The sequence below is a fragment of the Mytilus edulis genome, chromosome 3, assembly GCF_963676685.1.
Source record: "Mytilus edulis chromosome 3, xbMytEdul2.2, whole genome shotgun sequence".
Classification (NCBI taxonomy): Eukaryota; Metazoa; Mollusca; class Bivalvia; order Mytilida; family Mytilidae; genus Mytilus; species Mytilus edulis.
The window spans coordinates 96,114,365-96,132,401 of NC_092346.1; the positions used below are offsets into that span (position 1 = coordinate 96,114,365).

Sequence of the window (18,037 nt, forward strand, 5' to 3'; positions counted from 1 at the left end):
TATTTGCTGATTTGCATTTATTTGCATTCTGGTCTTAAATCATGTTTGAATTAATAAGATATCAAAACTTTGATTTACATATCTGATATTCAATTGTCAATCTAATAATTGCTAATGAAATAATGATTACATTTCCTTTCGTATGAATGAGAATGATCAATTAATGAATATTGTCACACCAGGTATAATCCTGCATCTTGTATTTTAAATGCTTTAAGTACTTTTCCATTATGCATTAAAAAGCAAATAGACAAAGCTTTTCTGACTTTCATTGATCTGTTTGCTTGTGATGCGGAAAGAATGCGAAAGAATATTGTTTAGTATTGAAAATTAAGTTTGGTAAAAATGTGCAAGAAAGATGGACTACAGTTATAAATGGTTTTTTTTATTGGCTAAAACTGTAGGGAATCTTCTTTGAAAAAAAACACATTATATATAATGCAAACTTGTATAAATGGTTCAAATATGTCAAACCTGGTCTTTCAATATACAGTATTGGATCACCATATATATATATATATCACGGAAAGAGAGGCTAGAATGGGCTAAAACATAATAAGTTGGATAAAAGGAATAACTGTATGGAGGGGCTATTTAATTTATACAAGAAGTAAGTTGATAATGTGCAAAAACATTGACCTACTTATAAATGTGCAAATGATAAGTACTGTTTATATCTTGTCAGGAAATATATCTTATCGCCAATTAGGGAATTGATTTCATCTTAAGTAATCCATCTAAAAACCTGATAAGACCAATTACAGATAAATAGAACTGACCACTATTGATTGTCAAGGGAGGTAAGAGAAGATTATCAAGGGAGGTCTATCATACAAGAATTATAGCATCAAATAATGTTTATTTTGTTTTTCCAAATCAAAATCAGAAAATTCCTTTATTATCACAAAAGACTGTCCATTACCCAATTATCAATATAAATACAACCAGTTTACATTGAGTTTTTAAGTAATATTGAACATTAATCTCCTGTTCTTGTACAGCAATGTTAGTTTATCTAGAATCAGTTGTACTTAGAATTTTATGAAAAAATTACTTGTACTTCTTGGGATGTAAATCTTGATAGAGAAAAATAATATGTTTAAATTATCAACTTTAATCTGATCATATATAATGTGTTCAAATAGGGAATAAGGTAAAAACCTGTTTAGATCCTCTATTACTGAATTTGCAAAAAAAGAAGATAGGAAAAGAGAAATCAAAACCCAGAATTCAGTGAAAAATAGGCAAAGCCATGACCAATAGTTAGATAACAAAGAGAAAATCAAACATTCCACTTCACTCTTGACAGAAAACTAAAAATTGAGCAACCCAAACCTGACCAAAAAACTGGTTGCTCAGATAATTTCTACAGTCAAGATGTTTTCCAGTCTTTTTTTTTTTTATAACTATATGAGGGTTGGAAAGAATAATGCCCTTAAAAAATGAAGATTAGAGAATAACGGGCAAAAAAATGAAGATCAGAGAAAAAAGGGTTAATTTTTTGAAGATCAGAGAAAAAAGGGGTGAAAATTAAATGTTTACAGAATAACAGACCCCCCATCCAGACCCTCCTATATGATCAGTTATTGTCTCAGTACTCTAAATGTACATCTCTGAACTGACGGACAGTAAATAGCTTTTGTGAAAAATTCATTACGATATAAAATAATGTTGCATGTTGCATGCAGAAGTTATGGTGTTTTTTGAGATTTTATTTCTGGAAATGGAAGAAAACAAGTTTCCTCTTGAGAATTGTTTATATTGTTGTTTCAGAAAATAGATTTAGAATAATGCATCCTGAGAGGAACATCAAAATTATAACTAATACTTACTCAAAAACCATATGTAGAAAATATTTCAGGGGGTGTTAGTTGGTTTGTTTGAAGGCCAAATTGAAGCAAATAATGTTTAAGGCACCAAATACTTAAAGCATTCCTTCAATAAATATGTGTCTCAGTTCCTTATTAAGGTCCTTTAGTTAGTGGTTTTTGCAAGACTTGTTTCTGATGTCTTCATGAACAATTTTATATATTCAAATTCAATTTTAACTTTTGTTTAAATCTAAAAGGTAAAAAAAATAATGAGAGAAAAAAAAAAAAAACAGATCCTGATTACTCAGCAAAGAACATGCAAATGTCTTCTAAACCTATTTCAGAAATTATAGACATATTTACATATAAACATGGCCACCTAGACTAATGTCACTTGTCAATGGAATATTAAAATTATTAAAATGATTTATTTCGTCCGCAGTTATTTACGATAATACTTTTACAGTCTATGAGATAGCAATAAAATACCATCATAATACATTTCCAGTAATAGAATTCTACTTAATTGTAACCAGTAGCTAAAAATAAAAGTAGAAAAGTCTCCCGGAGTTATCCATAATCTTGATTTAAGTAAAATCAATTTAAGTTAATTAATCTAACACCTTCTGTGATGATTGTCAGTACAGAGGCTATGCATTTATAAGCCACTTAATGACAGTTTAGGTTAGGTCAGACTTAATTCTACAGTTAATTGTCAGTCTGAAATTATTCTATATCCTAAGATCTTGGCTATGATTTGGTTCCACTTAAATAGATTGAAATTTACTTGGGTGGTACATTATTAAATCAGTTTGATTGTTGATTCATTGTAAATTTCTGCTTCATTAAAGAAAGTGTTTCTTAAGCAAACTTTAAGAATTTACTCTAAAATCTAATTTTGAATTGTTACATTCACACAATAAAACATAATTGTTGAAACTATGTTATTAAGCCTTTGCACCTCTCCTGGTTAAAGGCTGGCATGTTCCTAATTCTTTGTCTGTAGCTTCTAGTCATTCTCAGGCCAATCATGTGAACCTGTCATTCTAGCTGCTATACTTTTACAATAGGAATTGTCCTGTTAGTCAATGTTTACGATTCATAACTACAAGTATTATATCACTTCTCAGTTTTGTTGTAAATCAGGAAGCTACTTAATAATGACATTTATTCAACACTTTTCTCACTGAATTCTAAACATTTGTACTTTATTCTTTTAACCCTTTTTTGCAAGCTGTTTCGTGATGATAAGGTGAATATATTTGTAACATATAGTTTTATCTTGGTTACTATAATTGATTTCTGAACATTTTGTGATCTCATCTAAGGGATGTAGCTTAAATCACAGTTATATTTGTTGATGATTTGGTTATCTGTTAGTTTATTATAAAACCTAAGTTATCTCTGGATTTGAGGGTTCTTCTGTCATTACTTTCCCCATCCCAGCATTTCCCCTCTTTCTCTCATGAACTCTGTTTAACCAGAACTGTTTGGTTAATGTCTTTTATTCCCCAAATCTCATGGTCACAGATCAATTCAGATCCCAACATAAAAATAAGTATTTTTTGTTTTATTCACGGTCTTTTGGTCATCCTCTCTTTCAGAGCACCCACATATCTTAACCTTATTAGTTGCTTATATAACTGATGTAAAGGTTAATGTACTATTATTTATAAATTATCTGTCCCCTTCACAGTCCCCCAATGCCCTCATGTTATATCTGTATATATAACTAACTACTGTTTATGTATTATCAGGCTCCTCTTACAATAAATCAAAAGTACAATATAATTTCTGAGAGAAAATCAACAAATGTGGTACTAGATTAATGAAACAATTGGTAATATGTCCATTTGTAATTATCGTGGATGACTTACGATGCTTACAAGTGGTAAGATGTCAGAATTGTATCAGAAGTAGATGATTGCACTGCAATATCTCCCACTAGACAGTATCATAAGATATAATGCACAGAGAAAATCATACATGCATTGCAGACAATTACATTAGAATATCTGCGTTATAATTTTTGTAAATTGTCATAAAAAAATGATTTTCTTTTTATTATTACTTCCAAATGTCCATATTATGGTCGTTACAGTATAGCTTATAAATAGTTATGTGTTTTTCATCCTCCCTTCTTTTCTAATGGCAGACTGAATTATCTCATCTCTTTGATACATTTTGCAGATTTGTACTTATTCTCAATTTGCATGAAATACTTTCCAATGGACATTAAATAAATAGTAATTAATCTTTCTAACACATGAAAAGCACTTTCATGAAAGTTAAGGCATCTGACTTATTTAATAAGAAGAGTAATGCTTTAAGTGAGTACCAAGAGCTAAACATCAACTATCAAGTATGATAGGTCCTAATATACCTTTCTCAGGTGTAACAGCTTACTCCTTTGACTTTACAGGAACTGACCTGATGACCACTCGACAGTTCTGATTTAGATCAGCTTATAAAATATAAATGAGCACTTACTATAAATAAGTCAACACATCTTTTATTATGATTGTAAAGATATGCATTTATTAAATCACATGCTGGAATATTATATTTTTATATACATTTTGGGTATTTGCAAGGATTGTCTCCAAATTGAAATTGAATATTTTTGACTTATTTTGTTGATCTGATGTGGAAATATGTCTTCAAAAGCTCCCAAGATCTGTGATGAAATTACTTTTCTAATAAAGGGGTAATTTGACCTTGGCTGTTTAAAGCTAGGGTGATATAAGTAGTTCCAATATTGACACAATGTGGACAGAATCGGTGTAAATGTTGTTCCGCTAGTGTTAATCAATGGGTCAATATTTGTTAAAACTACAAGTAGATTGAATAATAAGAAAAGTAATATGAGATGTCAAGAGATATATTAGATAAAGAGAATTTTGTTGATTGTTCTTCTATAAGACACCCCATATTAGATTGAGTTAATAACGATAGGTTCATGTAGTACTTGAGGGATTAAAATGGTCAATTTGTTTCCTTTGTTGGACAGTCTGTCTAATTTTATGTATTATGATTTATTAGATATCTCTTCATGTTCTCTTCCATGAGTATCTTGAGTTTAACCTTGTTTTAGTGGAGTTGCAATGCTCAGTAATTAATTTTATATAAAGTGCACTGTGAACTCTTGTGTGTCTGATTGTCTGTTTGTCAATTTTACATCCACCTTTTTGCTGTTATTTACTTGACTTACACGGTGCACTGTATAAACCCAATATCATAAATCCATCCATTTGTAAGACCTACAATTAATTTACCACAGAAAATTGACCACAAAATTTCTCAATCAAAGGTTGTATTATTCTAAAATGTCATTGATTGTTTAACAATGGTAATTTTCTCTGTGACATAACTATAGTTATTGTGACAGATGAGCTTACTAATTTGGAAATGATTAAAACTGAGAGGGCAAAGTATGTAAATATCAAATACCAAAACTAGTCACCAACATATTTAAACTTGTAGTAGGTTAGCGCAGTTTGTCATCACAGGATGTGAAGCTGCTATACAGGTTTTGAGTTGTTCTATTTCCATCTTGGCACGTGGACTGATGATTTATCCATTGATGGACAAATGACAAGTCATAGAAAAAAGAATGATTCCAGGCTCAACAGCGGCTCAGGAGCAGAGTTATCTGCAGACAAAACTCAGCAGAAGCAACAGATTAGTCCCTATGTATAAAAGGAGTTATGAGATAAATCATATACAGAAGGGAACTCCAGGGTAACATACATGGGCTCTTCTCACAAAAAATCTCAAGTGTGAATTTACTCGAAAGTCATAGGCCTTTCAGTAGAACTTATGATAGTTTTTAATCGTAAGTTTTTTGTGAAAAGAGTGGCTTGTGTCGATACAATATGTCAAGCTCTTGTCCCATGAAACTGTACTTGTATATAATGAACCACCTTCTAACATTGGGAAGAAGCAGTATAACAACTCTTAGAAAGTTAAAAGTCCTATCAGTTTTAGTAACTACTAAGGTTTTGATCTTAAGGATTAAATCCTTATATGAATCTGTCTTTTACAAACTTTAATCACAATAAAAAACCTTTTGATAATTTTTTAATATCTTTTTTAAAGAATCTTTATATCTGTCAAAAAGAAAGTTGTACTCATGAAATATTAATTTAGTTAATTGGAATGCCAGTTAAAACAATTGTTTGTGTGTAGATACACCATAAAAACACTGGTAACAATAAAGTTTTCTGTGATTTTGACATTCTTGCTTACTGTGCCAATATAATGTTTAAAATGATCAAAGTAGAAATGATGGAATACAAGTAATTATTGATATAAACGAAGAAAGTTGTTCAAACATTAAAGTGAAATACATTTAAAAACATCCCATGACATAGTGCTATTTGTTTTAATTCCCTTTACTTTGTAAGGAAACATCTATAATGGCTTTCCTCCATATAGGAAGCCAGTGAGATCATCTTTAAAGTGTTGAGTCAATATTTCTGACTTAGTCAGTGCTATCATTATGCTATCATTAACTAATTGTTGATAATATTGAAATTATTACCAATGACACTTTACATTAAATGTTGAAACTGGATACGGCCAGGTTTTTTTACGCAGTTCCACTGACTTAAGTACCAAGCTTTGGCATTTCTATGATTCATATTTGATGACATTAATTTTCAGGAACTGTCACAATAATGTTTCTTTTTAAAAAATATTATAATTTAGTTTGCATGTATGAGGGGGGATAGGAGGGGTCTTGATCCCGAAATCCCGGACTTGAAAAAACGAAATCCCGAGGTCCCGAATTTAAACAAAGCAAATCCAGACATCCCGAAATCCAAAAAAAGGATTCCCGGATCCCGAAAGGGTCAATCCCGAAATCCCGAGCTTAAAAACACCCGATCCCGGAGTCCCGATAAAGGTCCTATCCCCCCTCATGTATGGTGTAAACTGGCTTCTGTGACTAACTAGAAATGATATGGTCAGTTTTGCTTTAGTTTTGATTCACATCATAGTACTAATGTATTTCGCAGGAAGTAACACATATTGTTGGATTCATCATCATTATATTGACATTTTTTTAATTTTTGATATGATTGATTACAATTAGTTTTCTAGACAACTGTTTAGAAGTTAAGTACCGATAGCAGAGGATCTTGTCATTCAAATGTTCAGTCATTCAGCCAAAGCTTGCATGTTCATCAAATATTGTTAGTTTTATAAAAGTATTATTGGTCTTGCTCTCTTAGTTTCGGAAGGAGTGTTAAACACAAACTAATTCTGCGTAAAAAAAGTTAAATTGAGTATAAATTGTATCTGTCCATTTGCCTATGAACAGGATACGATAAAGATCTTCACAATCGACTTTGTCAATAATGATATTAGTAGAACATGAAAAGGACATTTAAAATTCAAAGTATGCTTACATTGAAAAAAATATAATTTTTTCGCTTTCTTTTTCTCTCTCTCTCTCTCTCTCTCTCTCTTTATTTGTAAAGAAAGATTATAGAATTCTATAAATACTTACGGACATTTTTGTATTATTTAAGTATACAAAAGAACAAGGTTGGGTCACCTCTTGTAAATGTAAATGGTTTTTATTCAAATGTTTAAAAGACTGTATGAACACAAGGATGTACATTAAATTCATCAAAAGTACTTTTCTTGTCAACCACCCACAATAACATTATATAATGTTATAAATCAATTTTAGGGCCATAAAAATATTCCCTGTAAGAAATGGGGCAGAATCAATTTGCGCCAATTGCAGTTTTGAAAAGGTATTAATTGCGCCACTCTCTTTTATTTTGATGGTATTAATTGCGCCAATAAATGAAATGAAATTGCGCCACATTTACCTTTTAATATTTTTTACCTATATCATACCTGTACATGTTTTACCTAAATTAAGACAAGACAAGACAAATACTTTCTTAAAGTCTCGCTACTTGTTATATATAAAATATACAGCTTTTAAAAACACAAGTTAACTTGGCAACAAGAGCCACTCTATAAAGAGTTTTTAAGACTTTAAAACAATTTTTTCTTAAAATTATAATGCAAATACAAGTCAACTATCACGAGTATAAAATAAATTTTCGCTTTATTAAAATTTCATAGCAGATTTTGGCAGTATAAATACCATATTTTTATTTGTAAAAAGAAATATAATTTTTTCATTATCAGTGTCCAGAAATTAGAGCGTCAAATTTTGAGAACTGCGTGTAAAAGAAAAGCAACCAATGTGTTGTCAAAAATAATAAATTCAGAGATCTTCAAAATTGAAGAAGAAAATTTAGAAAAGAAAGATTTGAAATATGTATGTCAGTCTATGTATAGAGAGAGAAGAAAACTGCGTCTGGCTTAATCTAAAAATCGAGCAGAAAATTGGATGATATTGGTCATAATGATGATGACTTTGTATTGTGTAACGATCCAGAAAGCGGTATAATTTTATTAGGATGCGAGGCTAATTTGAAATTTCAGTGTACAATGTCAGAGGAATTTTTTCCTGTTGGTACCTAGTCAATCATTAAGTTGTTATATATAAATAAAAATATATAAAATTGGCACAATTAGATGATTATTTTATTGGCGCAAATGATGCCTATAGTTTTGAAAATTAGGTGGCGCAAAAGAGGTATTGGCGCAATTAAGTTGTGGCGCAAATGAGTTACTTTTTGGCGCAAAAAGATATCGCCCAAGAAATGACAGTTTGGAATTTTTTTCTTCAATAGTTTATATCGATATATTCTTCATTGCATAAAATTATAGTATCACGGTCTTTTCAGGTTCATAAAAACTTCTTGGGAAGGGATGGAATTTTTTCCTGCAACCTCTAGGCATAGGGTTGATTAGTAATTAGATGTTATGTATGTATAGTTAAGAGGAACCAGTTTTGACTTTCCAGTATTTTTAGTGATACTTTTTATCATGCAAACAGTAATATAATAACTTGTCGAGGAGCAATTGGCAGCTTTTAAAAAACTGTAAATTCAATTTTATATGTGGAGAAAAATTGCAATACATGTTGAATTTCTTGTTCCCCTCTTTTATCAGTGCTTAATCTATCCACAGACAAAAACCTCCACTTGAAAACGTTTTAATAAATTCTCATTTATAATAAGATACAGATTTTCTTCAGTAAACCAATATATGTCAGATTTATGTTATAAACAATTACAATAAATATTTTGAGTAAATCAATTAGCTGTTAATCATGAAGATACCATGACAGATCTTAGTACCTCAGTGAGAGATATCTTGTAGGGTTGTCTGTTACACCATTCTATCTTCTCTTCAAGTTTTAAAACATTTTAATCATCACAATATATATTATATTTTAGTGATGAAGGTTTGAGATTTCAAACAAGTGATGAAACAAATCTGGTAGCCCTACCTTGGATAATCAAATGACTATTAATTCACTTAAATGTACTTATCTAGCAAATAAAATTTAAATTTATAAAGTACAAAGCCAGTCGGGTCCTGTCAAACTCATTATTATTCAATGTATTTTAACAAGGATATATATTATGTAGTTGAGTCTTTGGAGAATAATTAATGTTAGGAATAGAGTCTAAAGATTGATGCCATAATATTTGATCATTTTTATTCTATAAGTATTATAAACCAGATATAAAGCTGGCATTGCTTTGAGTCCATATAGTGCAATAAATGATACAGAAGTATATTTAACCAGTATATTCAATTGTCATAAGGCCATCTTTATATCTGGTCAGATCAGTTATAAATAACAAAAGGAAAGTGTAAAATTTGTTAGACATGCATTACAACTTCCCACCCGCACCTTTATATAAAGTGTTATATCTATGTCTGCATTGGTGCTGACCCTCACATCACTAAACACCACAAATGTCAGGGAAATAAGTTATATTAGAATGTAACACGCTATACCGGTCTGCTACTCTGAATAACAATTTTCTGAAGCAATTTATTTGTCTGTAAAGTCAGATTGAAAGCAAGTTATTTCCCTTGTTAGAGTACAAGTTCATGGATATTTACCCCCCCCCCCCCCCCCCTTGTTAGAGTACAAGTTCATGGATAAACAGGGTAAATATGTAAAATCCTCTTGTTCTATCATATGTTCTTCATTATAAACCAGTATTACTTCCTAGTATGGAAAACTAATCTTCACATCAATCAATTTAATAGTACAAACTTACTTAACTTACTTAATATAGTATTTAACACATGATGCATTTATTTGGTAAGTCTGTGCAAAGAAATGTGTATACAATGGAAATGTGTATACAACCCGAAATGTGTATACAACCGGAAATGTGTATACAACCGTGCAAAGAAATATGATTACAATCATTCCTACTTTTGAACATCATTTCATGAATGGAAACCAAGAAAGACATATTTAATGCATTATTTCATCTCTGAAGAAAACAGAATAACTTGATACCAAATAGTATCAATCAGTAAACTTTTGAACACCAATTCTTATAAATTTATAAAACAATAAAAATTGAAAAATTTTATGTGCTTATTTTCATACAAAAGTTGAGGTATATGAAATAAACACGAAGTCTGTATACTCTCTGATACTTCCTTACTGACATCCATGATAACTTACCTCTAATTATTGTCATCACAATCCTCTAATCATTATAATCACAATCCTAGAATGGCAGATTTTAGTGTCAATTTTACACAAGTACACTTCACTATAATCGCCACCTGTCAAATAGTACAAAAAAACAACAAACGTAGCTTGCTTGCCATTGATCTGTTAGCATGGTATCCCATAGTTCAATGATTATGATAGGCATACCACGTCTTTATCTAACTTCTGTGTACAAGGATTATCCTAACTTTGTCAATTCTCTCTTTTAGATAGTTCCGATGAACAATCAACATCATTCATGTGGAATTTTACTTATTTAGAAGAATTTTTGTGGAAGAGAAAAGAAAACAAAATTTTAAAGGTAAGTTTTTTTATTTTTGATTGTTGATAAGATTTGTGAATGGATTATTGAGTTGTAACTTGTTACCTTCGGGTAACCTACATGTATAATTAAAGGTAAATAAAAAAGGTAAGCAGATTTATAATTAAAATTTACTTTAATCATTGAAAATTATTGCAGGTTGTCGATAACTAAGGTCAGATTGTATTTTTACATTGATTGAAACATTTTAAACAGGGATAACTTTTCCAGTTAGACTTTTAACACAGTAAGTAGAATATATGAATGAAATTCTGTGTAAATGGTCATGACATGATTGTTTTTGGAAAATAACTTTTTTTTTAAATAAAGAAATGTATTTGTCAGTTAAAATATATGTAGAATTTGACTTTTAAGGACACGAAAAATTTAATATGTAATATTTGAAAAGATTCATGGTGTACAAAAAAATAAATTTGACTGTGAAATGAAATTGTGAAGTGTTTCAACACTAGCAATTTATTTTAAATTTTGTATAATGGGCTGAAGAATAATATGTATATACTTGAATCATATAAATAAAAAAATGCATAGTATATGAAGGAATAAATCATTTCATTCATTTCATTCATTTCATTTTGTAAACTATAAAGATAAAAGTTATGGATGGCTAAACAACTGAAAGACTATCCTGTTTACCTAGAAAAAGCTTTTAAAGAAAAATATAGAAATGTAATAATAAAGTAAAAGAATGACTTAGTGTGCTATGACATCTTTGCAATTATTTGTAGATTGATTGATTGTCATCTTGATAACACATAGACAATAATATATTACATGATTTTTGAAATTACTCTAAATATCAACACAACAATTTTAATTCTGCAAATTAACATACCCATATATACTTTAACAAACATCTGATACATTGATTTTTTTTGGTTAAATAACCCATGATGAAAAAGAGTTATATGTATTTACAAAAAAAATCAGCTTGCAAATATAATTCACAAAACTTGCAGTATTTATTCCGAGAAAATGATTGCAAATATAGAAACGTTAACTTAAAAAAACACGTTTAAGGAATTAAAGGAATGAATGGTCAAGTAAGATGCATTAAATGTTTGAAATGACATTTTATAAAGAAACAAAATATATAAAGCATACAAGTTAATAATGATTTTGTCCTTAAATCTTTTTTGTTGTCTTGATAGATTAATTGATCAAGGGTTATGATTCATGTAAAATCATTATCCTTCTATAGTTTGAGATTAAATTAATTATTTCAAAAATTATTTTTTTCCTGTTTTCTGTAATGTAATTCTGTATGCACGGTTTTGGTCATTGCACAGTGTAACATAATGAGACATGGTATGATTGTCTATGTGACAACTATCGGTAGACCAATACATTAAATAAAGTAGAACAAATAACAAATGTGAAAGGGAAAGGAAAAATTAAAGGAGTGGGTCTTACTCACTAGAAAACAACTTGTAGCTGTAAATATAAGGGCAGGATCATATCTTTTATAACTACTGAATACAAAATCTAACTTTCAAGTAGAGTTGCCAATAATTGTATGTAGGATGACAAGATTTATCAGCAGGTTAAGTATTTTGAACTTGCTTTCAGTAACTGAGAGCTTTTTTTGATGATTTGATTTAGAATTGTTTACTCAGATTGCTGTGTGTTTTTTTTGTCCATTAAACGGATGCCAGTCAAAGTTAGACAAATGCTATTTCAGACCTGATTTATTTTGTTCCTTTTTTTTCTATGTGCCTTTTGTATTTAACTCACGATGGACAAACAGTAGAGGTATGAGTGCTTAAAAGACCATACTTCTATTCCTACATATGTTCATATGATTGTCCAAAGCCCATTGCAGATTTTGTGCAGACACTTTACTATTGTTGAACACTGTTTGTTGACCTCTAAATATTTTTAAGTTTTCCTATGTTGATGGATTACTGTCTCATCAACATATCTTCTTTTATTCATACTTTGTATGATGCATCAGATTAGCTTAAGAGGCGTATTCTTGTATAAATATAAAAAGTCAGAGTTATTAAAATATTTTCAGTGACATAAACTAAATTCTTTTTTTCTCTACATTTACTATGGAGTGAGAACAAACCTTGCAATTGAATTTGTTTGGTTTAAGGTCTGTTTTTGTCTTAATGTGTCTTTTGTCAAATATGATTTATAGTAAGATCTTCTAATTGGTCAAAATGGGCTCTATTTGTCTGGCCTACTGAAATAGAAATGAATCAACACAAGGAACCATAGGTTTTGGAAATCATTATAATGTTACTAGAAATCATTTTAACTGGTCGATAAGTTATTTATTTCTGTACATGTATTACAAACTAATAAATAGAGCACTGTTTTAAAATAAAATAACCCTAAGTTTGTATATGACACTAGTACGGGGCTCATTGATGAGACCTCTTGTGTTATTCAGAACCTACAGGAGACCAGTAATTCATTCAGCTTTTCCTGATTAGAATCTTGAATCTATTTTTTAAAACAATTGAGGATGACATTTAAGAGATACATTATACCAATCAGATTTGGATGATATCAGTCTGGTTATGAATATCATTAATTAGATATTACCATCAACTTTATGAATTAACGATTTTTATTTCAGCCCATGGCACCACTTTAATGTCATGTAATAGACAATGATTTTGCATATTAATTTTAATATATCATATTTTTAGGAGTGATTTTGTAAAATTTATGGAGGCTATGGTTTGATTTTTATTGTTAGTTAAATTATTACATGTAAGTGGAATTTTAAAGTTTAAGATATTAATTGCATATTCATAACAAAAAAAGATTTAACACATAATATTTTTTTTCTTTTGATGGACCATAAATATTGACTGAAACAATGTGGTCTATATAGGTTTATACCTTGAATTTTAAAATGGAGATCTTGAAACTTTGGTAATAGGTTTCTTAAATTCACATGTGGTAATTTTTGGCAGGAAAAGTTATTGTAGCCACATTGCAAAAAAAACCAAACTTGTATGTCAAGCACAGCCCAAATGGAATTTACTAAGCAATTTTTTTTCTACAGAAAAGTTATTCTTATAATGTTTAAAACATTTAGATGAGATTTCATAAAAATTGCATAACAAGTTGCATGATTTATTAGCAAAAGATGGAGGTTTATGGAGCTAAGCCTTTAAAAGAGACATGATAGAATAGCAAATGATAGCATCATACAATTAGCAGTGACAAAGTACCAATCTGATGACAAAATAATGTAAGAAGATTTTATTCCTAAACCTTGATTGTAAAACATCATCAGAAAGTGCATCTGACAAATGTCATTTAGTTTTCTTCACCAGTGTTTACAAACTTTTAAAATTCTTACCAATCTATTGAAAAGGAATCAGTTAATTTCATTGAAGATAAAGAAATTGATCAAGACAAAATAGCCTATACGTTTATGGACTCATGGTCTATACATCTATGGACTCATGGTCTATACATCTATGGACTCATGGTTTATACATCTATGGACTCATGACTCAATACATCTATGGACTCATGGTCTATACATCTATGAATTCATTGTCTATACATCTATGGACTCGTGGTATATACATCTATTGACTCAAGGCCTATACATCTATGGACTTATTGTCTATACATCTATGGACTCTTGGTCTAAACATTTATTGACTCATTGTCTATACATCTATGGACTCATGGTCTATACATATATTGACTCATGGTCTATATATCTATGGACTTATTGTCTATACATCTATGGACTCATGGTTTATACATTTATGGACTCATGGTCTATACATCTATGGACTCATGATCTATACATCTATGGACTCTGATCTATACATCAATGGACTCTGATCTATACATCTATGGACTCGTGATTTATACATCTATGGACTCATGGTCATACATTTATGGACTCATGGTCTATACATCTATGGACTCATGGTCTATACATCTATGGACTCATGGTCTATACATCTATTGACTCATGGTCTATACATCTATGGACTCATGGTCTATACATTTATGGACTCATGGTCTATACATCTATGGACTCATGATTTATACATCTATGGACTCATGGTCTATACATTTATGGACTCATGGTCTATACATATATTGACTCATGGTCTATACATCTATGGACTCATGGTCTATACATTTATGGACTCATGGTATATACATTTATAAACTCATGGTATATACATCTATTGATGTGGAATCATGTATGGAATCTTTATGGAATCAAAGGTCTATAAACCTGTGAAATCAGGTTCTTTAAAAGTCCATAGAATCACTGTACATTACCAAATTAACCAAAATAGGTGACACAAATATTTTATAACCCCCAAAAAAGATAAAATAATCATTTATGAATTATGTGTTAATTGATTACATTGCATCCATTATCTACCTGAGGTCAAGTGTCACCCTGGTCATTGATGTGACCTCAGATGAAAATATAGGTACAATTTTAAACATGTCAGTGCTTATTAATCTCTCAAAGATATATTCTTTATCACTTTGAACATATTATGTCATCATTGAAATATTTGGTAAATACTTGAGATAACAATGTTTACAGAGGTAGGACTGTTGCATATGGATTTTGTTAAAACATTCCCCATAGATCTTCTTTATTAGGTCAGTGTCAAGGTTTTAGGTGTATAGGGAGTATTAGTCATCCCCTACCCTTTCTTTTTTATTCAATTAAGTATTGAATGTGTGGTTATACTATCTCTATGTTTGTGGTTTATGACCTACCTTTGTTTATATGGTAAGAAATGAAATAGTTTGAATTTAGTGTAGCTTACTTAGTGAATACCTTTTAATTTGTTTAATTTGTATTTAACTTCCTGTTCCTTTTCTGCTGATTCCTTTTTTCTGTCCCATGCAATTTCCTTTATTATCTACTAAGACAGGAGAGGTTAGACTGATTTGGTTTAGAGTTAAGTCAGGTGACAGTTTACTGCATGTCATTCCAATCTTTACTTATCATTTAAATGACAAATTGAAGAAGATAGTTTTATTTGTTATGATAACCACCCAATGACAAATTATCAAATCAGTGAGGTGGCTGGCCTTCTATTTAACAATCTGAAGTGGGTAGTATTGTTTAATGACAAAAGAGATATCTATATAGCTCTCTAACCTAACAAACCCTAAGACATCTTCCTTAGAATGGTAAACAGTTAGTGAGTTCTCCATGTCTGATATGTAAATTAAGTTTGATGAAGCAGATAGTCTACCATAAGTGTTTACTTACCACATATCTACATGCCATAGAGCCTGTTGACCAAACAATTACAAATTGTAAATATTTGAAGAGTGTGTTTCTTGTACTTTGATATTGGGCCATATGAATTTGAATTTGTATGTTTAATATTTGTCATCTGATGCAGGGTGAGTTGCAAATCATAACTAAATTATTACATGAATAAAATCATATTATAAGGAAGATGTTAGCATTTTCAGTTGCCTTTTTGGTTGAAGGGAGAATTTTTTTTCAAAAGTTAAATAAAAATGTTCAACTTTTGATTTGTCACCTCTGTATTTTAAATCTAAGATATAAGATTTCATAGTTCAAAGGATAATGTGTGGTAGATAACAAAAAGAAAACAAAGCAACAACACCAGGAGAAAAAGTTTTGGAAGGTCAACAAACAGTCTTCGTTAATGTATTATTACTAAGCCATAGAAAGTTGGACATGTACACTGTGCAATCAGGTGTTTTCCACCCATAAGCAGATACTTAAACAAAGTTTGTACTTCATACTACCCCCTGCTCATCCATATGTTATGTAAATAAACAAAGAAAGCACCATGAGACATCATCAAAGAATATGATTAAATCAAGAACATAAAAAATACTGAGAAGTTCAAACTAATTAAATTAATAATATAAATCAGGACAGAAACTAAATAAATTAGGAATAGTTCTCTAAAATATATGTTAAAATTGTTTTAGTATTCAAATATAGAAAAGAATAAAATGTAAACATATAAAAATAAAATTGTAAAAAAGCATGATAAAGGCAATGCTTAATAATATCCCAGTGACATGATGATACGTCAATCGATTTACACTGGCGACCTTCTTATTCAAAACACCTGATACGATTCACTGGTGCAGTCAGTTTTATGAGTACACATTTTAGATTGAAGTAAAAAGACTCATCAAACAAATACTTGTGATCATTGTAAAACCTCATATTTACGTAATTAGATAACTCTTCATAGGTAGTGGTTTTTTTTTTTCATTTCAAAGACATTTTTCCCAGTTCTAAATATTATAAATTTTATGAGCTGCAGGAACATCATATACTTTGATCAGTTTTAGAGAAAATTTAAAGAAATAATGACATTAGAAATAAGTTAACCCAATATTTAAGAATGATCACCGAAAGACCTTAATTACCCAAGGTTATGTAATAATCGTTAAGACAGTTGTCATTACGTAGTGTTAATGATGTAATTTAAGAGTTGTAACTGGTTTTTTTTAACACTAATGAAGCACAATTTAATACTCTCATATTATTTGGTACTTTAAACATGAAGAGATATTCTTGGGATTTTTTGGTAAATGTTGTTTTAATTTAAGGCATTTGATTGTTGTCATGGTAATTTGAATGTTTCTTTTATGGCTTTTTAATTAAATCTTATATTACTTTCTCTATTTTTTAGCTCACCTGGCCCACCTGGTCTCATCACTTGGCGTCCATCGTCCGTTGTTGTCGTCCGTTGTCCTGAACTTTTACAAAAATCTTCTCCTCTGAAACTACTGGGCCAAATTTAACCAAACTTGGCCACAATCGTCATTGGGGTATCTAGTTTTAAACAAATGTGTCCGTTGACCTGGCCAACCAACCAAGATGGCCGCCATGACAAAAATAGAACACAGGGGTAAAATGTAGGTTTTGGCTTATAACTCTGAAACCAAAGCATTTAGAGCAAATCTGACAAGGGGTAAAAATGTTTATCAGGTCAAGATCTATCTGCCCTGAAATTTTCAGATGAATTGGACAACTGGTTGTTGGGTCAAAGAAGTAATTTTTAAGGAAATTTTGCCATTTTGGTTATTATCTTGAATACTATTATAAATAGAGTTAAAGTAAACAGAAATAATGTTCAGCAAAGTAAAATCTACAAAACATCAACATGACCAAAATGGTGAGTTGATCCCTTAAGGAGTTATTGCCCTTTATAGTCAATATTTAACAATTTTCAATAATTTAATAAATTTTGGTAATTTTTACAAAAAATTTTCCTCTGTTACTAATGGGCCAAGTTCATTATA

The 18,037-nt window shown here is 30.2% G+C and overlaps 1 protein-coding gene across 1 annotated transcript in view; it reads left to right on the plus strand.

Moving 5' to 3' along the window:
* LOC139517882 (uncharacterized) overlaps positions 1 to 18,037 on the plus strand; it is a 108,517-nt gene that overhangs the window by 34,784 nt on the left and 55,696 nt on the right. Inside the window, exon 4 of the mRNA XM_071309369.1 lies at positions 10,662 to 10,753. Coding sequence (XP_071165470.1) covers positions 10,662 to 10,753 — 92 coding nt within the window. The remainder of the gene's footprint in view (positions 1 to 10,661; positions 10,754 to 18,037) is intronic.